At 38.7% G+C, this 22836-nt stretch overlaps 1 protein-coding gene and 1 non-coding gene across 2 annotated transcripts; both read left to right on the forward strand.

Annotated features, from left to right (window-relative positions):
* The first annotated feature begins 2901 nt into the window (after window positions 1–2901).
* TMIGD1 (transmembrane and immunoglobulin domain containing 1) lies at window positions 2902–14706 on the forward strand. The gene is made up of 6 exons (XM_061176270.1): window positions 2902–3002; window positions 4672–4950; window positions 8493–8771; window positions 13155–13258; window positions 14066–14106; window positions 14658–14706. The coding sequence occupies exons 1-6, from the start codon at window positions 2921–2923 to the stop codon at window positions 14659–14661; spliced, it is 789 nt and encodes a 262-aa protein (XP_061032253.1). The 5' UTR covers window positions 2902–2920; the 3' UTR covers window positions 14662–14706.
* On the forward strand, window positions 11236–11308 carry TRNAC-ACA (transfer RNA cysteine (anticodon ACA)). Its single transcript has one exon. It is a non-coding gene; the product is annotated as a tRNA-Cys (tRNA).
* Window positions 14707–22836: the final 8130 nt, after the last annotated feature.

Consider the following 22836-nt stretch of genomic DNA (forward strand, 5'->3'; position numbering starts at 1 on the left):
AGAGAAAACCACAATTCAAAAAGACACATGCACCCCAATGTTCACTGCAGCACTATTTACAATAGCCAGGTCAGGGAAGCAACCTAAATGCCCATCGACAGATGAATGGATAAAGAAGATGTGGTACATATATACAATGGAATATTACTCAGCCATAAAAAGGAGGGAAATTGAGTCATTTGTTGAGACGTGGATGGATCTAGAGACTGTCATACAGAGTGAAGTAAGTCTGAAAGAGAAAAACAAATATCGTATATTAACGCATATATGTGGAACTTAGAAAAATGGTACAGGTGAACCGGTTTGCAGGGCAGAAATTGAGGCACAGATGTAGAGAACAAACGTATGGACACCAAGGGGGGAAAGCCACGGGGATTGCGGGGGTGATGAATTGGGAGATTGGGATTGGCATGTATACACTGATGTGTATAAAATTGATGACTAATAAGAAACTGCTGTATAAAAAATAAATAAATAATAAAAAAAATTAAAATGTTATCTTCAAATTGCTAATTCTTGAAAGTGTAAAGCAAGGATTCCCAGTCAGTTGAGAGCTCAAAGGGATAAACTTTCCCCTGCCATGCCTGTCTTAGCACAGCTTATATACTATGCTTGGGTTGCCAGTGGTAAGTAATATTTTTCCAGCATTATTTAAGTTGTGTGGAATCTTCCAGTGTTTCAGCTGCTGTGAAAATCAGACTCCCCTCAGACTTGCCCCATCACAATTCTCAGGCTGTCAGATTATCAAGCACAGCCATCTAACTTGAGCATGACAACTCTCAGTGAGTTGTGCTACAATTTTTGCACAAGGTCAGGCTTTCTTGGAACAATTACATCCTTGTTAGTAATACCTGGCCCCACCCAGTAACTTAAGTACACAGAAAAACTTGGATCTTAGGAAGATGTCTTTCCCAATTACTGTCTTCTCTAAGAATCCACAAAGAGAAACAGACTTTGAACCCAATGTATCTTATTTACTTGACCCTACTGTCATAAAGTGTTCAAATTCAAGTATTATAAAGATGGTAAAAGGAAAAGGATTCAGGGTTCCCAGACGGAGGAACGATTGGCCACGGAAGTCAGCTTTCAGAGCTCAGTGGGTAAGTGGTAAGACTTTGTCTTGTATAGAAAGTAGAGAGTCATGAAAATTAAAAACAAGTCAAGTGAGAGAAATTCATTTTGAAAAGTTGTTGTCTTAATGGGGTGGAAGAGAAAGGGAGACAGCAATCATCCTCCTTAATAGGGTAGGGTGAGGTCTGCTAAGAAGCCCACACTCTCACTGTTTACTAAGTACCTACAGTGGATAGTGCTTGAGAAAACTCTATTAATGACCAAATTCTGAAATCACCACTGTTAACAGCGCTGTATTGGAAATCTTATTGACAAAATTTTTAAATTATAAAAGAATCAATATTATTTCTAATAGCATCTTACTGAAAGTTTGATGAAGACTTGCCAGCCAGAAAGAGTGAGCCTGGCAGGAATGAAACTTGCTCCTGGCAGGACAGGCCTGGGTTGGGGAGGAGCAGAGCCAACCCCCAAAAGTCATAGGTATGTTCCAGCTCTTGAAGATTAATATTTGTGTTAAGAGGACAAAACTCCAAGTTGCTGAGGTCTTTGGATTGGACAGGGACGGGAAGGGATTAACAGCAGTTTCTTTAAGGAAGATAATATTCACCTAGGCAGCAGCATGGTGAAGAACGTTGCTTTAGGAGTCCTGGGTTAGAATCGTCACCCTGACATTTACAGATTATGTAATTTGACATTTGGTCAAATTATATAATCTCTCAAAACCTTTACAAATGACCTCAAGAAGCTTGTTAGGGGCTTAACTGAGATTGAAATAATGTATGTAAAGGGTTTAGCACACTGCCTGTTGCTTAGAAAACATTCCATATGTGTTTCTACTGTATTGATAGTGATAACTCCTGAAAGGAAGTAATAAATACATGTTTCTCCCTGATGGAAGCAGGGAATATCTTTGGGAGAGAGATGGCAGCAGGAAAAGCGCAGAAGAAGGGAGAAAAGAGGCCTTTGTTATTTATTCTTTTTAGCCCATACTGGGTCAAGGGGGAAGAGTGTTATGAGGGAGTAGAGGGCAGGGGGAAAGCAGAGATTAATGTGGTTTAAAGCTTGAGGCTGGGACTTCACTGATGGTCCAGTGGTAGAGAATCTGCCTTACAATGCAGGGAACACGGGTTCAGTCCTTGGTCAGGGAACTAAGATCCCACATGTCGCGGGGCAACTAAGCCTGCGCGCCACAACTAGAGAGAAGCCCACGCACCACAACAAAGATCCTGTGCGCTGCAACTAAGACCCGACACAGCCAAAAATAAATTAAATAAATAAATAATAAATAAATCTTTAAAAAAAAAAAAACAAACTAGAGGCCACGTTCGAATTGAGTCTTTTCTAAGGTGCAAACCATTTGAATCTATGGGATTTGGAACAGTTTCAAAAACCCTCTATTAGCAGAGAGCAACTTTATGAAAAATGACCCAAGAGAGGCTTTCAAGACAAGAATTACTTTGTTCAACAGAGGCTACCTGAGCAGAAAGGAAATTTCACTTTTCCTACTGTTAAAATGACATTCTATCAATGTCTCTGGGGAAGACTGGTTTCACCTTCCCGGGGGCTGCTCTGTAGCTGCCCTCTATTTTATGGCCTATTTCCTTGTGGTTTCGTGTTTTGCTGTCTTTTAAAAAACCCCTAATACTAGAAGTACTTTGAACTTAGTAGTCAGAACAAGATTGTTTAATTAAAAACTAGAAATAGCACCATTATAACTGGGATGACTCATCTGGGACTTTATTTTAAGTATATAATAGACAAGAGGAAGGTTCATAAGCTCAGTGTAGACCAAAGTGCAGAACCAAATGCACTCTTTTTCCCCAGCAGATCAGACTTAAATTCATTAAACATGGCATGGAAGACCAGCAGCCTAATGCAAATGTACAGATGTCTTCTCTTAGCGATTTTATTTCTGCCACATGAGATGACAAGTAAGTTAATACTTTTGGGCCTCTTTTTAAATAAAGAAAATTTCAGATTATAAAATGATTGGGGGCTTTGGGAAATTACAAAATCCAAACTGGAATGATTATACAGCTGGTATGGTTCAGAGTACAGAAGTCAGATAAAATACTGAAAAATTAAGTGGAAAAATATTTTTATGGTTCTAATATTATAAGACAGGGTGAAGTATTTTATTCTCTCCAGAGTCACAGCCAGAATTTTCCTACATTTTAATGCATTTCATTACTAATCATATCTAAAATAAACGTCTGCTCTTTATTTGAGCATACAACATACACAAAAATCTTTTCTGCGTTTGCTCCCCACCCCAACCTGGAAATACCTTTTTCCTTCTTGATTTAAAAAGTGATAAGCAGTCATTGTAATATAAGTTAGGAAATATATAAAAGAATAAAGAAAAGTAAAAATCCCCCCAAATCCCATCATCAAGAGATAACCACTTAACGTTTTGATGTATATTCTTCCAGGTTTTAAAAAAATGCTAGGCAGCAATCACCAGTAGTTCATGCTTTTTAAAGGAAAAGTTAATGCATTTACAGAATATATTAACAAATGATATATAGGGGGCAAGTTTGTGGCAGCTAAAGTCATTTTTTAGCTTTGTTACTTGCTTCTAAATGAGGAAAGTACAAACTGAAATTTAGGTATGTTACAATGGATTTCTAAAAATCAGAGGTAAAAATTAACTGCTATATATCCTGATCATCCACTCCACAACAACAACTTTACCACACAAACCACAGATGTTTAAACATCTTATTTTACTACACTGTCAATATAATAGTGAAACATCAGATATACAGAACCAAATTTGTCTATAATCCCAACATCTAATCAAAAATGTTTTCAAATTAACATTTGCCCATATGCATATTCAATTTTGATATATTTATAGGAATTGTTAGAGATGTACTTTACATTCTGCCTATTCACCTAATATTATGTCTTAAATATTTTTCCATTTTGCTCTTTCTTTCTCCTTTGTATTTCCCCACTCCCATCCCCTTACTATGCTATTTCCAAGCACTTGAAATAAACAGTTTAGATCTGGTAACTATTTCTCCACCGTTTTCTCTATTTTTATCAATCCTAGTCAATATATAGATAGGATTTTCCCAAGACTTGTCCATACATATGTATGTATACATATATATATATGTATATGTGTGTGTGTGTGTGTGTGTGTGTGTGTGTGTGTGTGTGTGTGTATAAATGGGGTAATTCCATACATATTGTTTTCTAACCCAGTGGTTCTCAAACTTCTCTGCATACTAGAATTGCCTGGGAGCTTCTTTAAAACCCCAGTGCCCAGGTTACACTAATATTAATTAGTCAGAACGTCTGGGGGCGGGAGCCAGGCATCAGTACGTTTTTGAAGATCCCCAGATGATTCCAATGTGCAGCAAAATTTGGTAACCATCATTTTTTAACCTTTTCCTTTTTAAAATTAATAATCCTTTTTGATCTTTTCCTTGTAAAATCACATAGCTCAATATGACTATTTTTAATCATTGCAGAGCATTTCATTGTACTGATGTAATATATTTAACCAATTCTCTAATTATGGTCTAATTAGATTGTTATGGTCATTTAGATTGTTCACTCTATCTTAATAGTTTCTTCCTGCACTCCCAGGTTCTGTTTTAACTGTGAATGGTAAAACTGAAAACTATATTCTGGACACTGAGCCTGGCCTCGAAGAATCTCTGAACTGTGCTGTTCAAAACCATACCAGAGAAGAAGAACTTCTCTGGTACCGCGAAGATGGGAGAGTGGATTTGAAATCTGGAAACAAAATCAACTCAAGCTCTGTCTGTGTCACTTCCATCAGTGAAAATGACAACGGTATCACCTTTACCTGCAAGCTGAGGAGGAATCAGTCGACGTCCATCTCAGTGGTGCTGAATGTCACTTGTGAGTGAGGGGAAAGAAACTGCTAGTCTGTGTTGTCTGTACTACACTAAGTGGTAGATGAACTCTGGGTCTAAAGAGTATGTGTATTTTAACATTTGCTTGATACTGCCCAATTGCCCTATTTATGATCCCACAACAACACATGAGGGTGCCTGTTTCCCACACCCTCATGAGCCTGAGTATCCTCAAGCTCTAAGAATCTGCCAGCCTGACTTGAAATTTTATTTTCATTTTCTAAATCAGGAATGAGGGTGTTCACCTTTTCGTAAATGCATTAGCTTTTCATGGTTCTTGTCTGCAAAATGCTTGCTCATGTCCTTTACCCATTTTTCTATTGGATTATTTGCCTTTTTCTTATTGATTTGTATAAGTGCTTTGTACATTAAGGAAATTAGCCTTTTGTCATTTTGAATGATAAGTATTTCGTCTATTTATTTTTGACATTTTAAAATAGTTCTTTTTTTTTGCCATATTGAAATTTTAAATGTTTGTGTATTTAAAATTACCAATCTTTTCTTTCTTACCAAGTTTTTCTAGCTTTTGTGTTCTACTTAGAAAGATATTCATTCATTGGGAATCTTTTAACATCACCTTAAACCCTCAAAGGTGAAGCTCTTTGATATTTGGGTTCCAGGTACTGGAACCCATTGGTGGAACTATTTGAGGTTAGTCATCCTTTGAATGAGTCTATGGAGGTGATCATGTAGGTGGTTTGGGTGGAAAACTGGTTCTACGTGAGGGGGGTGTGGATAGTGTGGTGAGGGGTGATGTGAGTAAGGGTGATAATATGGTGTGGTCTGGTAGAAAGAGCTCTGGACTTGGAACCTAGTAATAAAATGTCAAAGCCATTTGATCCCATGAGCTCAGCAAACTTTTCTGTGAAAAATTGATGCCATTGTTCTTGAGATAAAAGGGTGGGAAAAATGTCAAGGAATCCAGTGCTGGAATCTGCCGGCATCCTGCAGCTTGAGCTTCCAGAGTGAATCATTTACATGTTTCTGGGCAAAGGAGCTTTGTTTTTTATTTCCTATGAATTGATAAAATGTGATTTTTAACAAGCTATCTCTTGGCAACTTTGTTAGAATCCAAGACTATCAGCATACCTTGGAGCTTTTGTAATCCTTATAAAATGACAGACGAGGAAACTGAGGCCCAGAATGAAGGCCCTAATTATCACATCTGGAGCTGAGAACAGAACACAAATCCCCAGGCTCCTAATCTAGTGCTCTTTCCATTGTAACTTCTTAAGAGAGACACAGTAGAAATGCCGATAATATGATTCAGTGGCTTAAAAAAATGATTTTCCGTTTTCCAGCCTGATTCTACATTTAATATTATCATCGTTGCACATATATAGAAAAAAAACCAATTGGTCAGTGATTCACAGTAACAATAACTGACACAAACTCATCAATCAATAAATCAAGATAAGGTCATAAAGTGACAAGAATATCATGTACAATCTTGAGAAGTATTATGGATTATTGTTATAAATTGCAGACCAAGAACTCAATGGAAGCTTGATAATACACTATTTGGAGGAGGGTGTGCAGAAACTTTTTTTTTTTTAATTAATTTATTTTTTTAATTTATTTTTTTGGCTGTGTTGGGTCTTCGTTGCTGTGCACGGGCTTTCTCTAGTTGCGGCGAGCGGGGGCTACTCTTCGTTGCGGTGCGCGGGCTTCTCATTGCAGTGGCTTCTCTCATTGTGGAGCACGGGCTCTAGGCGCGTGGGCTTCAGTAGTTGCGGCACGCGGGCTCAGTAGTTGTGGCTCACGGGCTCTAGAGCACAGGCTCAGTAGTTCTGGCACACGAGCTTAGTTGCTCCGCGGCATGTGGGATCTTCCCGGACCAGGGATCGAACCCGTGTCCCCTGCAATGGCAGGCGGATTCTCAACCACTGCGCCACCGGGGAAGCCCCAGAAACTTCTTTTATACGTTGTTGCTGAAAGTATAAATTGAGACCACCTCTTTTGCAATATCTATCAAAATTTAAAGTGCACCTACCCTATGACCCAGCGTTTCTGCTTTGAGATGTTAACCTTAGAGAAACATATGCACATATGCATAAAGAGACATATACAAGGATTTTTTTTTTGACTTTTCCTTTTAGATTTTATTCAAATATTTGCTGAATATCTGGTCACATTTTTCTCCTTTTGCTTTTAGTCTTTAGATTATAGCCACTACACAGGGTTCTGTCCTGAGCCCATTCTTTTTTTTACAAGGATGTTTATTGAAGCACTGTTTAGCATTTTAAAATGAAAATAACCTGATACCCATCAAAATAAAATAATTAAAGAGTCAGATATTATACTATAGCACTCTAAAAGCAATGAGCTGGAATTCTGTGGTTCAACATGACTATATCTCAAAGCGTGCAATTGTTGAGAGAGTGAAGTCTTTTATGTAAACACTTCTCACCCTCCTAGAGCAATACAATATATTTCCTATGGGTATATCATATGTATTTTTAAAATACTATTTAAAAAAAAAAGATCTGCAAGTATTTACATCAAATGCATAGCACTGGGTGTCTCTGGGGAGTCAGGAAGTGACCAGGATGGGGTCAAGGAGAACCTTAACTTTATCTGAAATGTACTAATACTTTTAAAAGGGAATGCTCATATAGAGCCGATATGCTTAAAAATTGATTTTAAATAGTTAAATAAAAAGGAACAACTATCTGAATACCATATAACATTCTTGTTGGACATGGATACAGAATTCAAACACATTCCAAAGAGCAATAAAATGTCATTCTTCTGAGAGGGCTATTAATAGCACAGCCTACTCAGGGTCTAATTATTCAGTGTGCAGATTATACAAGCTCCTTTTTTCCCTCCTTCTCTGCGTCTATCTCTTTCCTACTGCCCACTTTTCATGCATTTTATTACTCTTCTGTACCTTGGCCAAAAAAATGCAAGGAGCATGGAGAAGAGGGGAGAGTCAGCTCAGCCATTTCTCCCCCTAGATGTTGGAAAGCCCTGGTGGTAGTAAGGGTTGGAATTATTTGGTGAAGATAAATGTGTTTGACAATCTATGGGTCTACAGATGTCCTTATCATGAAGGGAATAAGAAGTTGCTCACACAGAAGGTTGAGAGGGACTCGAGGTTATGCTCTTCTTCCATGGATGCCAGAGTTGCCACGATTGGAGTGCCTTCTGAGAGAAGGACATTATTTCTAGAAGATCATTGAGGAAATGCAAATATGCGTTGGTAAATCTCTGGCCAGGGCAAGTATGGGTATTCTTCCATGTGTTACAAATTGTCTACTTAATACAGATTCATTATTATATACATTTGTTTCATGGTTTGTCTTCCCCACCACATTAAAAGTGCTATTAAGTTTGAAAATGGATGTATGTTATTTACCATTGTACCCCTGGTTCCTAGCCCAGTGCTTGTCATACAGTAGGTACTCAATAAAGTTTTGTCAAATAAATGAATGACTACATGAGATAGACTGAAGGGACATCTTGAACACTGGCAATAAACTACTGCTTATCTGCTAATTAAACTTAAATGCTTGCGTCTTGCAGTTCCTCCTCTCCTAAGTGGAAACGACTTCCAAACAGCTGAGGAAGGCAGTGATGTGAAGTTGGTTTGCAATGTGAAATCCAACCCCCAGGCTCAAATGATGTGGTACAAAAACAGTGGCGTCTTTAATTTAGAGAAAAACCATCACCAACTCCAACAGACAAGTGAGTATCTTCAACTGTCAATCAACAAAGTCAAGAAATCTGACAACGGAACCTACAGCTGTATTGCAAATTCACTTATGGAAACGAAGACCAAGGACTTTCACCTTATTGTCAAAGGTAACTCTCTTGTTTATTTATTGAAATATAGTTGATTTACCATATTATGTTAGTTTCAGGTGTACAGCGTAGTGATTTAATATTTTTATAGATTATACTCCCTTTCACATTATTACAAAACAATGGCTATATTTCCCTGTGTTGTACAATATATCCTTGCTGCTTATACACAGAGTTTGTATCTCATAATCCTATAGCCCTATCTTGCCCCTCCCTCCTTCCCTCTCCTCACTAGTATCCACTAGTTTGTTTTCTATATCTGTGAGTCTGTTTCTGTTTTGTTTTATACATTCATTTATTTTTTTTCCACATATAAGTGATAACATACAGTATTTGTCTTTCTCTGTCAAATCGACAGAGAGCGTAATACTTTTGAGGTCCATCCACAAAGGTAACTCTCTTTTTAAGTAATATCTAGCATAGTACAAAACTCAGAGAGATGCTCAGTAAATATTTTTTGTGACAACAAATGATGATGACAATTATGATTAGTAGCTAGGATTTTCTTTGGAGAATTATCTCGATCCAAGGAATTCTAGTTGTTTCTTTTAGGGGAATTATTCCCATTCCATATAGGATACTGCTTTTTGAGCAAAGGTCCTTTTCTAGAATCAAGTAGTAGAAGACAGTTCTGGTTGGCTTTTATGGAGGAGTATTTCCATGAATTTTCCTGGGCAACAAGGTTTGTAGGAACTGGACTTTTTTTTTGTTTGTTTGGCTGCGTTGGGTCTTCATTGCTGCGCGCGGGCTTTCTCTAGTTGCGGCGAGCGGGGGCTACTCTTCGTTGCGGTGCGTGGGCTTCTCATTGCGGTCGCTTCTCTTGTTGCAGAGCAAGGGCCCTAGGCGCGCAGGCTTCAGTAGTTGTGGCACGCGGACTCAGTAGTTGTGGCTTGCAGGCTCTAGAGCACAGGCTCAGTAGTCGTGGCGCACGGGCTTAGTTGCTCCGCGGCATGTGGGATCTTCCCGGACTGGGGTTGGAACCCATGTTCCCTGCATGGGCAGGCGGATTCTTAACCACTGAGCCACCCGGGAAATCCGGAACTGGACTTTTGAGTTAACAGCTTAGTGACAAACAGAAGAGAAGTCATAAACACATAGGGGAAAAATATACTGACTAGATAAGAAAATAGATCTATAAAATCACTCCTAACTCTGAAATTGTAACCTATAGGCTAATCAGAAAAGGGAGTGGGGGAGAATGGGGGAAACAACTTCTTTCTCTTGGCTTCATGCTTCTTCTACCCAGGTTTATGATCTCTGCAATAACAAGGAACAAAAGAAGCTCCAAGTGTCTTTCCCTCCTCTTATTTCTCACTCATATAGAAAGAGGAAGGCGAGATACCTGGAGTGGCAGATGCAGATAATGCTCACGCACACATTTCCTGGTCTGGGCCCAGAATGCTAGAAGCAGCCAAACAAGCTGAGGCTCCTATATCTTGTTAGAACATCATTCACTTTGTCATTTGCCTCTCTGTGCCACTCATTGCCTTTCTTGCCAGTCCTCAGGAAGCCAATTGAGCCCCAGCCAGAAGCGTTGGACATATGACCATAGGGCTTCTTATTATGGTATCAATAGAGCGGCTGTGGGTAGGAAGGGCTGCCAGTTGAATGCCCATCACTGTGATTACTGGTGCGTTCAGTAATTTGTCCTGCAGAACAGTGACAGTATGCCCAGGGGCTACTTGCTTTAAAAACCAAACCCACAAACTCTTGGTTAAGAAGGAATCATAATTGCTCTATGTCACATTGAACATACAGCTTGTGTGGCAAGCAGGATGCCAGCTTGGCAAATTAGCTTTCAGGTGGGCAGGATCCTGTTTTGGGTTGAGCTCTTCCAAACCAACTGGTTTTTCTCATTTCTTCCTGCGTTATTACTTGCCTGGCTATTAGCTGCCTTAGGAGCATAAGCACTCCGATGCTGGCGCTCAGGCTAAATGCCAGGTTTGCCATGAGCTCTCCCAGCTTCACAGCTCAGTGGGGTAGTTTCTAAATGAGGCTGTGCAAAGTGAGAAATGACATCACGGATCTTTTCTTGAGCGCAAGATTTTAGCCACGTGTTGAGATTATTTTACCATAATGAATATGGGCTGGGATAGGTTGGGTGGAAATACCAGATCTGGTTATAAATAAGAGAGTAAAGGGAAGAGATGCAGTTACACTTTCCAAACTCACTTTCAACAGAAACTTGGAATCCAAAGTGAGCCAGCGGGTCAGGCAGTTTATTTCAGTTTGTTTATGGAGTGAAAGCTGTCACGTGTGGCTTCATTTTATTCAGCTTGGTAAAAATATTCTGATCTATGACTGAGTTCTGATTTTTTCCCCCAACTGTACCACCTTTGCCTCTCCTTCATTTTGACATCTTTTCTTGGCACTGTAAGTTCATGGGGTCTCCAGTAAGAGGCCCTTTGGTGTGTCCCAGGGCTGGCTATTACAGAGTCAGGGTTTACAAGAAGTCCCAGGGACTTCCCTGGTGGTCCAGTGGCTAAGACTCTGTGCTACAAATGCAGGGGGCCCGGGTTCAATCCCTGGTCAGGGAACTAGATCCCACATGCTGCAACTAAAGATCCCGCATGCCGCAACTAAGACCCAGTGCAGCCAAATACATAAATATTAAAAAAAAAAAAAAAAGAAATCCCATTGAGCAGAGCTTCTCCAGAGGGTTGGTGCCACCCATACCCTCATGAGAATAATTTTTAGCAACAGCCAAAAGAGAGCAAAAGTAAAAGATGCTTAATCTACTCCCTAAAATTATCCTGAGCCGGACACATAATGGAGAAGAAAACAGTTAAAAGGTAAATAGTTAGTGTGTCATACAATTATGGAGGGATAAACCCCATTTCATAATCTTGAGGCGTATAGGGCTTGGGCTTTGAACTTAGATTAATCAAAAGTCTTCTCTTCCCCTTCTCTCTTCCTTTCACCCTTCATATACTATCTCATAACACTTTGTCCTTTACAACACTATCTCAATCTGCAGTAGTTTTTTTTTTTTTAATGTCAGTCTCTCCCACTAAAAAATGAGCTCCTCAGAGACAGGAGCCTTCCATGCCTGTCCTATTTTTTCAGGGCTAAGAACAGCACCTAACACACAGTAGTCATTTAACAAAAATCTATTGATTTCATTCACTCTACAAACTCAATTATACAATAAATAGCACACTCTTTGTTTCCTATAAATTCCAAAAATTTTATCTTAGCCATGATTGGAGCCTCTTTCCCTCCTAGGGTGGCATCAGAATCCAGGAGCTTAGACAGAGTCATTTAAATACCTTTGTTGACCTTAGCACTCTTACTTTTGTAAGTTTCACCCCATATAAAATATATTAAAATGAAGTATTAAGGATACTTTTTGGCTGTAAAAATTTGAAAGGGTATTTAAAACTTGCATACATTTTGAAGTTTTCTATAAATAAGTTATTAATTTGGTTCTTAAGTTTTAAACGTTATTATTATTATTTAACAGTTGGGTGATAGTCGACACAAAGTTACATTTTATAGATGCTTAAACATTTATGAATTTTGATTAACTTTGCCACTTTATTTTCATATTTTGGAGCCAATACTTTTTGTTTCCGGTCTCAAATATTTTCATAGGCTCTTGGAAAGCTTACAAGCACAGGGACTGCACCTGTAGTACAAAATGGCTCTGAGCTTACCTGGTGTTCATAAAACAAGGGAATGGGCTTTCACTTCTAGGTGGCTGGTGTCTTCCTAGCCCAAGTTAGAAGTAGACTCTCTGTTCTTCCATATCATTTAGAGAAAGATGAAAATCTTTGCCAAGATTGGGAAGGCTGATGCTTAGAGTTCTACTTTCCTAGGGGCACTATGCAGCCACCCTGTATAATGTCTTGTCACCTACTTGGGGCACTATCACAGCACAGCTACAAGGGTCCCACTGTTCCTCTCTCCTTAGTCCAGCAGCTTCCTCACCTTTTCTCTTCTTGCTCTTAAAACCTTCCTCCCTCTCTTTCTCCCTCGAGGATACCTCCCAACATCTTTCAGGCTTTTCAAATGGCAGGAAAAAGCATTGATTTCAGCCTACTTCTGCTTTCTGCATGGCAAAAATTATGGATCAAGCACAAAATGATCTGACTTTGGGGAGTTATTCATATTACAGTAAATTATCCTTCCAAGAAGGAATGGATTCAAAGCCTGTCTCTGCTAGTTACTAGTTCTGTGACTTTGGACAAGTAAACTCAAAGCCCCTGGTTCCTCGCCTATAAAAAAAAATGATAATAATACTCTTCGGGATGGTTTGGAGAATTTTAATTAAGAGGAAAAATGTTAAGTGCAAGGCACCGTGGCTGGGACATACTAGAAGTACATAAATTAGAAGCATATAAATGTTAACTTTCTCGTTTCCTGTGTTTGCACTTCCAACAGATAAAGCTTCATCTGTACCAAAAGAACCCATTATTGCTGCATGTATTGTGGTCTTTCTGACCTTGTTATTTGGACTGATTGCCAGAAGAAAAAGAATAATGAAGGTATCTAAGTATTCTAAGCTAAAAAGTCATCTAAATAAAGGCAGAGAACTGGCTATATAAGTGACTATAGAATTAGAAACCATACTTGAACAATCTGATCTCTCTACCATGAGATCTAAAATGCAAGTTGCTCAAGGGAATAAAAATTGTACATCTATTATGAGTACAGCTTTACAAGAATAGAGTAGAAGAATAGAAGTTCATATGGACAAGACCTGAATGAAAATAGCTGTGGTGTTAGAAGTAGGTGCTGATTTTTCTTCCTTTTAAATTTCTCTTTATTGTTGCTATGGTTCCTTTGGTACAATAAATAAATAAATAAATATAGAGGCACATCTGCTCTGGATTCAGAGATCTGTGTGAAAAAGATGGCACTTACTGCTCACCTCTTGAGTACAGCCACATGCCCTGGCTGTGGTGGGCTGGAGGTTGAATTGTTGAATGGTTAACCTTGTTGGTTAGCATGATGCAGAGGACCTGCAAATGCTATGCATTTGACTCCACCAGTTAATCCAGTGCCAAAGGCAGGCAAATGTGGCAGAAAGCCTCTAAGAAAAGGCCAGTGTGGAATTACATTTTCTTAGGTTAAATAAAAATGATTAATGTGGTCAAAGAAATAAGACCTAGACCAGTGCAGATGTGGCTGTATTCCCAGCCACCTCTGTATTGGTATGTATTTTTCTACATAGACGATTAACAGACATTTGGGTTTCCTGTCCCTTGAGCCACATTGATGCATTCAAAATGTTTATCCATGGGCCTTAGCAAAACAGGCAAATTCATTGCCCTTGTCATGTTTGCTTTTAGCTCTGCATAAAGGATAAAGATCTTCAAAGCAGAACAGCTCTGTAAGTACTCTGGGCTGGGGTCAATGATTTTCCATAAGCAGATGGGTAGCAGTCAGTGGTGTGCATCATAAAGCCCATCCTGGGCAAACTCCTCCTGAGATGGAAGGTGCTAGAAGGTGAAGTGGTTCAGAGGAGAATGGAGGGTGGAGGAGAATCTGCCTCCACTTTAGAGGAAGACAGGTGAGGCTAGGTTGGAAGGTTGCTTAGAACTGACAACACCTTTGGTCTTGAGCCTACTCTTTCTTTAAGCAATTTCAGGCTAATGCTTGTGCAACTGCCTTTTATTGCCACACAATGTAAATGTCTGAGAGAGCTTACCCTGGGGGAAGCCACTGCTGCATTCTCCTTCACAACCAGGTCAGAAGCCACATTCCTCATTCTAAATATCACCTTCTCTTTGGAGCTTCCTTCAGACTGTTGGCTCCAGCATACCTGAAGTGGGCAGTGGCTAAAAAGAACAGAGGCATTCTTTCCAAGAGTATGAATTTTGTTTCGATTTTTTTTCTTAGTGTTGTGATCACCATTATAATTAATTTCTTGATTCATTTCAGATGAAAAAGCCAAGATGACATCTAATACAGCAAGAGTTTTGCTTCAGGACTTCCTTGATTTATGTAGTCCCATCTGTATTTATTGCTATTATTAAATTCATTCCTGTCAAATTGTCAGAGGTTATGAAGTGTTTCATTAAGCACTTAGCAGCAGTTGTTATGACTAATTTAATATACTTGCAAGAACACTTTCAGGAAGAAAGCTGTAAAGATTGAAAGATAAGATTTTTAAAGTCTTCTCCTTGAAGGATATGTTAATTAATTGAAATTTGTCCTGAAAAGATTGGTAACCATTTACTTTTAGTGTGTATTCTTCTAGGTAGGAGATTAACAGACATTTGGGTTTCACAAATCAGTACACTACCAAAAAAAACTGGGGGATGGGGCAACATAGAGGGATCAATTTCTAAAGTTGCCAAGGAAACACATAAGTAATATCAATTATATCTACCTTCACTGTCATTTCAAAAAAGAAATGTTCTAGGACTGAAAAAGGAAGGATATAATCTCAGAATATAAGGTATTCCTTTAAATGGAAAAAATTCAGTATTATAAAAAACAACATATGTCCTTATTTTTCTCATCTTATTGTGGTTAACAGTCACAAACTTTGTGAGTTTTGTGTGGTGATGAAGATGAAAACGTCAGGGGACAGGGGATAGCATGTTTGTTTCCTAGTATCCTTTGTTCTTTTTGCATAGCCATTTGCATAGATCCAGCGATATTATGAATCAGCCTGTACTCTTCTCATATACCTCAATTTAAAATTGCAGCTCTCTTATTATTTATCACTGACTTTCCCCACTTCCATTCTTTCTTCATTTTTTTCCCTGTAAGAGTCTCTGCTTCAGTTTCCCACACAGCTGGGGTGGGTTATAGGGAGAGGCAGCCTTGGCCAGAAGCACCCTTGATTGTCTCTGCTGTGCTCTCACTGTATCTTAGAAAAAAATTTTTTGTCTAATGTTGCAGGAGCTAAATGTGCCACAGCGAAAGAGAAAGAGAGAGAGCTGCTGTCAGACAGGTGGTTAAAATCCCTTTATTTCCTTAGAAGCAAAGAGAAGAAATGAGCAGAATGTATTAAATCTTAACAGTCTTTTGTTTCTAAGAAGGACAGACACATCCTCTTGTTAGGCTCCTCTTTGCTTCCTTGGAAACGTCAGCATGAAATGGAGAGAGAGACCATTAAAAACTGTGGTTCACAGATTTCTCTGTCTTCTTGGAGGCCCTAGTAGGTTTTGTGGGGAAGCCTTCAGATCATGCCCCTCATTCAGGATTTCTCAAATTAGAATTTGGAAGCCCTGTGAAAATGCTGTAAGGATAAGGTAGGAGGATTGTGCAAATCTGAAAGGTTAGACAATTAAGTAGAACCCTGGAAACGAGAAATTAAAAAATGGTGGAGTGGGATAGTTTAAAGTGGAAGAGGAAACAGAAAAACTTAACATATTTAATTGGACTTGGAATCAGGAGATCTGAGTTCCAGTCTTGGCTGTGTTACCTTGGGCAAGCGCTTTTCCCCCTCTTGGGCCTTTGGAAAATAAGGAGGTTGGATTAAGAGGAGGATTAAGATTCATTTTCATTTTAGCTTGAAAATTCTGTGATCCTCAGAAGATCTCCACATAGTTCAGTTAAATGTCTAAAGGAGTTGACAAGAAAGACTGAAAATGTAATACCTTCGCCCCACCTAGCAGAGTTATGAATCAGCTTTGTTCTAGGACATATAAATATCCCTGAGAATTAATTACAGGTCATCAGGAAAGAGTTTCTTCACCCTTGTTAAATACAATGACCTTGTACATTAGCACAGAGAAGCAACCTTAACTAGTTTTAACAGAGCACAGCCATATTATAAATAGTCATTGCCTCTCATTTTGCCTTACAGTTTTGAAACAGAGTCTGTACTAAAACTATGTCTATTATTTAAAATTAGAAGTTAGCCTAGAGCCTGTCTTAGAAAGATGTGAAATTCCAGGACTCAAAAGAAACCCCATATGTAAATCAACTATACTTCAATTAAAAAATAATAAAATTAAAAAAACAAAGAAACTCCATAACCTTTCCCCAATGTTTTCTCTACCTACTGTGAGGTACGTGGAATTCCAACATTCCCTCATCTGGTTTTGACCCTTTGGACTACAAATACCAGTGGAGAAGTGACAGAAAAATCCAGTTGCTCCCTTCTCAACCTTCCTATCAATAAGGACAACTTTCATAATGATTATTCTCCTTCTTGGGCCCCATATTTTGAAAAAACTGGTCTATCAAACAAATTTTATTTATTAAATAAGAGTCATCTGTTTTCCCAATTTAAAAAACATTTATCAATGATACCTACTTGTCAGTCTAAGTTTCTTTTATGACAATACAATTACCCACTTGACGTAATTCCATTTAAAAGAAAATAAATCTCGTACTATAGTTAACCTGTGCAGTTTTTTAGAGGTTAGCAATATAATCATTGCAATCAGGCTTTTTGAATCATTGAAAATAGCTTACAACTATTACCAAATAGTTCACCAACTTTACGCCTGTCATCACCATGATCATGACTACTTTCCTGAACCTATTAGCCAGGGGTCATAAAGTCAAATTCTTACAGGGGTCAAGCAGATCAATGAGTGAAGCAGGCTAGATGTACAACAATAGGGAGTGGTGGGGACTGTGGCAAATAGCATATCTATGTCTAAAGGGGGCTAATAGTTACCACTGGGGACAGATCTTCTGACTCTGTAAGAGAAGTCAGAAATCTGGATTTTTATGTGTAGTTCTCCTAATTTAAAAAAACTTAAAAAAAAATCTTGTATATCTAGGAGTAGAAGAATCTTCTCACCCCAATATGTGTCATTCTCTGTTAGGTAAGTTACAACCTGGTGTTGACTTGGGCTTTCATTGTTTCATGGAGATTTTTGTGAAACAGCTCTTGTAATTTTCACTCATAGCCTACTATCTCCCAAAGCTCAAGCATGATCATGATGAACCAAATCAGAGGACAGTTAGTTCTGCAGGAATACCTCAGAGATATTGCGGATACATTGCAATAAAGCAAACATCTCAAAAAAGCGGGTAACAAATTTTTTTGGTTTCCCGGTGCATATAAAAGTTAGGCTTACACTTCACTGTAGTCTATTAAATGTGCAATAGCATTATGTCTAAAAACGATGTACATACCTTAATTTAAATATACTTTACTGCCGGGACTTCCCTGGCAGTCCAGTGGTTACAACTCCGGGCTGCCAATGCAGTGGGTGCGCGTTCGATCCCTGGTCGGGGGAAATAAGATTCCCACATGCTGCGGGGCGCAGCAGAGAAAAAAAAAACAAAACTTTACTGCTGAAAAATGCTAACCATCATCTGAGGCTTCAGTGAGTTGTATGTAATCTTTTTGCTGGTGAAGGGTCCTGCCTCAATGTCCTTGGCTGCTGACTGATCAGGATGGTTGCTGCTGAAAGGTTGGGGTGGCTGTAGCCATTTCTTAAAATAAGGCAGTAATGAACAATGAAGTGTGCCACATCAATTGATTCTTCCTTTCACGAATGACTTCTCTGTAGCAGGCAATGCTGTTTGATAGCATTTTACCTGCAGTAGAACTTCTTTCAAAATTGGAGTCAATCCTCTCAAACTCTGCCACTGTTTTATCAACTAAGTTTATGTAATGTTCTAAATCCTTTCTTGTCATTTCAACAATCTTCACAGCATCTTCACCAGGAGTAGATTCCATCTCAAGAAACCACTTTCTTTGCTCATCCATAAGAAGCAACTCCTCATCCATGAAAGTTTTATCATGAGATTGCAGCAATTCATCACATCTTCAGGCTCCACTTCTAATTCTAGTTCTCTTGCTATTTCCACCACATCTGCAGTTACTTTGTCCACTGAAGTCTTGATCCCCTCAGTCATCCATGAGGGTTGGAATCAACTTCTTCCAAAGTCCCGTTAATGTTGATATTTTGACCTCTTCCCATGAATCATGAATGCTCTTAGTGGCATCTAGAATGGTGACTACTTTCCAGAAGGTTTTCAATTGACTTTGCCCAGATCCATCAGAGGAATTACTATCGATGGCACCTATAGCCTTATGAAATGTATTTCTTAAATAATAAGATTTGAAAGTTGAAATTACTCCTTGATCCATGGGCTGCAGAGTGGATGTTGTGTTAGCAGGCATGAAAACAACATTAATCTCATTGTATATCTCCATTAGAGCTCTTGGTGACCAGGTGCATTGTCGATGATCATTGTCAATATTTTGAAAGGAATCTTTTTTTCTGAGCCATAGATCTCAACAGTGGGCGTCGAATACTCAGTAAACTATGTTGTAAACAGATGTGCTGTCATCCAGGCTTTGTTGTTCCATTTATAGAGCACAGGTTTTCAACAGGTACCAAAAAACTGGAAAGCATTTCAGATAAGATGTTAATGGCGCAAAGGTAGATACATGCCTCAGTGAGACAGATTGACCCTTATACTAGCTAAATAATGAGAGCAATACTCTGTAGGACTGTGATTTTCTGAAGTAAAGATTATCTGTTTCTCAATTCTATGTGTATAATACTCTCCTGGTGTTAGCTTTGACAGGTGAATTTTGAAATGTTGGCCCCAGTAATGATTGTGCTAGTTCATAATCTTTATTAGATTATGAGTATAATCCCCAAAAGTGTTAGAAATATTTCCAAGCAGTTTCTGATCTTTATTCTGTATTTCTGGGCATTTGTAATATGGTATTCTACTGATTTATATATATATATATTTTTTTTTTTAACTAAAGTTTATGTTTAGATTATGATTTAGCATAATTCTTAAGGGCCCTAGGATTTTTGGAATGGTAAGAGAGCATATGGCTTCAGCTTAACGTCATCAGCTGCATTGGCCCCTAACAAGAGAGTCAGCCTGTCCTTTGAAGCTTTGAAGCCAGGCATTGACTTCTGTTCTCTGGCTATGGCATCTCCTTCCAATATAAGACTGTTTTGTCAACACTGAAAATCTATTGTTTAGTGTAGCCACCTTCATTAATTATCTTAGCTGGATCTCCTGGATAACTTGCTGCAACTTCTATATCGGCACTTGCTGCTTCACCTTGCGCTTTGATGTTACGGAGATGGCTTCTTTCCTTAAACCTCATGAACCAACCTCTGCTAGATTCAAACTTTTCTTCTGCAGCTTCCTCACCTCTCTCAGCCTTCATAGAATTGAAGAGAGTTAGGGCCTTGCTCTGGATTAGGCTTTGACTTAAGGGAATGTCGTGGCTGGTTTGAGCTTATATCCAGACCACTCAAACTTTTTCCATTATCAGTAATAAGCCTGTTTTGCTTTCTTATTATATGTGTGTTCACTGGAGTAGCACTTTTCACTTCCTTCAAGAACTTTTCCTTTGCACTCACAGCTTGGCTGTTTGGCACAGGAGGGCTAGCTTCCAGCCTATCTTGGCTTTTGACATGCCTTCCTCGTTAAACTTAAAATAAGAGACATGCGCCTCTCCCTTCATTCGAATACTTCGAGGCCACTGTAGGGTTATTAATTGGCCTAATTTCAATACTGTTGTGTCTCGGGGAATAGGGATGCCTGAGCAGAGAGAGAAACAGGGGAACAGCTGGTCGATGGAGCAGTCAGGACACACTCAACACTTATCGATTGTTTGCTGTCTCATATGGGCACAGTTTGTGGCACCCCAAAACAATTACAAAAGTAACATCAAAGATCACTGATAACAGATCACCATAACAAATATAATAATAATGAAAAAGTTTGAAATATTGTGAGAATTACCAAAATGTGACACAGAGACACAAAGTATGCAAATGCTATTGGGAAAATGGCACCAATAGACTTGCTCGATGCAGGGTTGCCACAAACCTTCAATTTGTAAAAATCGCAATATCTGTGATGCTCAATAAAGCGAAGTGCAATAAAACAAAGTATGCCTGAGCTGTGCTGAGAACTTTACCTGCATTACTTGATCCTGTGAACGACCCTATAAAGTAGTCATGATTGTCCCAACTTTGATGATGAGGACACTTGGGCTCAGAATGCTTAACTAAGTTATAGAGAGTGACTAAGCTGGAATTCATACCAAGCTGATCCAAAGCCTGGGGACTGGAGTAGGAGAGAAGCTATCACAGAAGGGGCAAAAGTTGAATAATAAAGACAAACCACCTCTCTTATAATTTCCTGTTGTTGCAACAACCCTAACAGGTAGGTGTTGGAATCCCCATTTTACAGATGAGGAAACTGAGGATTAGAGAAACAAAATAACATGCTCAAACTCACACAACTAGCAGGAGGTGTAGTTGGGATTTGAACCTAAGGCAGTTTGACCCCACAGTCCATGCTCCTTTCTCTGCACTGCACTATCTTGGAGCCTAAGGATTAGGATAAAGCTACCAGAAAGTGACTGAGAACATCTTACTGCTTTAGGAGTTTGGGGGTTGTAGCAGAGATATTCATCATTCACTGAATATCCTGGTGCTCTTCACATTTCCCTGCTCGCTTGCCATTAACTAGACCATGTGACTAGTTCTAGTCAACGGGCTATGGGTAGAATTAACGGTGTCACTTTCAGACAAAGCAAAGCAGAATGGATGCATATTCTTTCACTTCTTTCTTCCTCTGACATGGCAACTGGGGAGAACATCTGTTAGTCTGGGATTCTGAATAACGTTGTGGAACAGAGCTACCTGCTCACATGTAAGTGAGAAATAGACCCTTGTGTTAAACCACTATTCTTTAGGGTTAATTTGTTACTGCAGCATAACTTAGCCTATCCTGACTAACGCAGGTATTTTCATTGGCATAATTCAAATACTCACAAAACTTTCATTATAATAAGAATTCAGGGGAAAGTTTAATCTAGTTTAATGAAATAATGCTTAATTTCAAGGGCAAGTTCATAATAATCCCCATCCCTCCCACCAGGGACATATAAAATGCTGAATAACCTGCAGTAAAATCATAACTTTCCCTTTGAATAGACTTACATCTATTGACAACACATCTTTAAGGAAATAGGGCAGCAGTAGTGCAGCTAGAAAAAAATTAATTCATTTGTTTCATTTTATTAAAAAAGACAAATTATACTTAATCTCATGCCAGCAACTATAGAAAATAAAATCTATAAGTTAATGACAAATTCCTTAACACTCATATAATCTTTTTTCAAGAGCCTATCTCTGCAACATCAAGGTTGTTGTATAGCAAACATCATGGGTAGTTTTTGTGTATGTAATACTGGAAAACATGAAGGACACTACTGTGAATTCCCAAAAACCTGCACTCTCAGAGGATTGTGTACATATTTAGAAAAAATTGGAGATCTGGTGTTCCTGCCAACAGATTCCTAAAGTGTTGCTGTGGAAACTCATGAATTATTTGTCTTTATTTCTTTGGGCAAATCTTGGTAGTAACAATAGTGTCAGCCTCTGTTTAAATTATAGGTATTAACAGCAATCTCTTACATTTTCATGTTACCTTATAGTTTATAAAACATTTTACACATGCCTCGTTTGATCCTCACAGCCACTCTGTGAGACAGGTAGTGATGTCATTATTTATGATGTACAACTGGAGATACCAAAGTTCAGAAAGCTTAAGTGATCTGTCCAAGGTCACACAGCTTGTATGAAGAGTCACTCCTCCCATCACCCTGACTTTTGGCTCTAGTTGAGTACTATAATTGCTCTCAATTTTGTACAGGACAATCATTCAGCCCTTTTGCCTTATGGGTAATCACTGTATGCCAGTAAGAATTGAGATAGGAGATGAGAAATTAAACTAACACACGTAATTTTTAGAACTTCTCAAAATTGAGTTCTCTGGGTTACCTGAAGTATAGTGACATCACATAGCAATAGTTATACTCCGATAAGCACTTACCTTATATTGTACTATGCTAAGCACCTTATATATAACTTACTTAATCTTTATAACAATCACATAAGAAGGGTCCTATTTTTATCACACCCATTTTACAGGGGAGGAAAACTGAGGCACAGAGAATTAAAGTCACACGTCCTGGGTCACACAGCTTGTCAGTGGCTGAATAAGAATTTAGACCAAGGTTGTATGGCTCCTGGGTCTTTAACCATTATACAAAATTGCCTCTTACATTAGTAACTAACTTATATAGTACTTCCTACATGGCAGGAACAAACATATATAAACTCATTTAATCCCTATAAGCGACACATTT

Source organism: Eubalaena glacialis, chromosome 19 (assembly GCF_028564815.1).
Source record: "Eubalaena glacialis isolate mEubGla1 chromosome 19, mEubGla1.1.hap2.+ XY, whole genome shotgun sequence".
Classification (NCBI taxonomy): domain Eukaryota; kingdom Metazoa; phylum Chordata; class Mammalia; order Artiodactyla; family Balaenidae; genus Eubalaena; species Eubalaena glacialis.

Excerpts from the sequence above, each read along its gene's own strand:
- TMIGD1 (XM_061176270.1), top strand. The coding sequence starts at position 2,921 with ATGGCATGGAAGACCAGCAGCCTAATGCAAATGTACAGATGTCTTCTC. Across the intron at positions 4,951-8,492 it reads AGTGGTGCTGAATGTCACTT|TTCCTCCTCTCCTAAGTGGA; the intron begins GTGAGTGAGGGG and ends TGCGTCTTGCAG. Across the intron at positions 8,772-13,154 it reads CTTTCACCTTATTGTCAAAG|ATAAAGCTTCATCTGTACCA; the intron begins GTAACTCTCTTG and ends CACTTCCAACAG.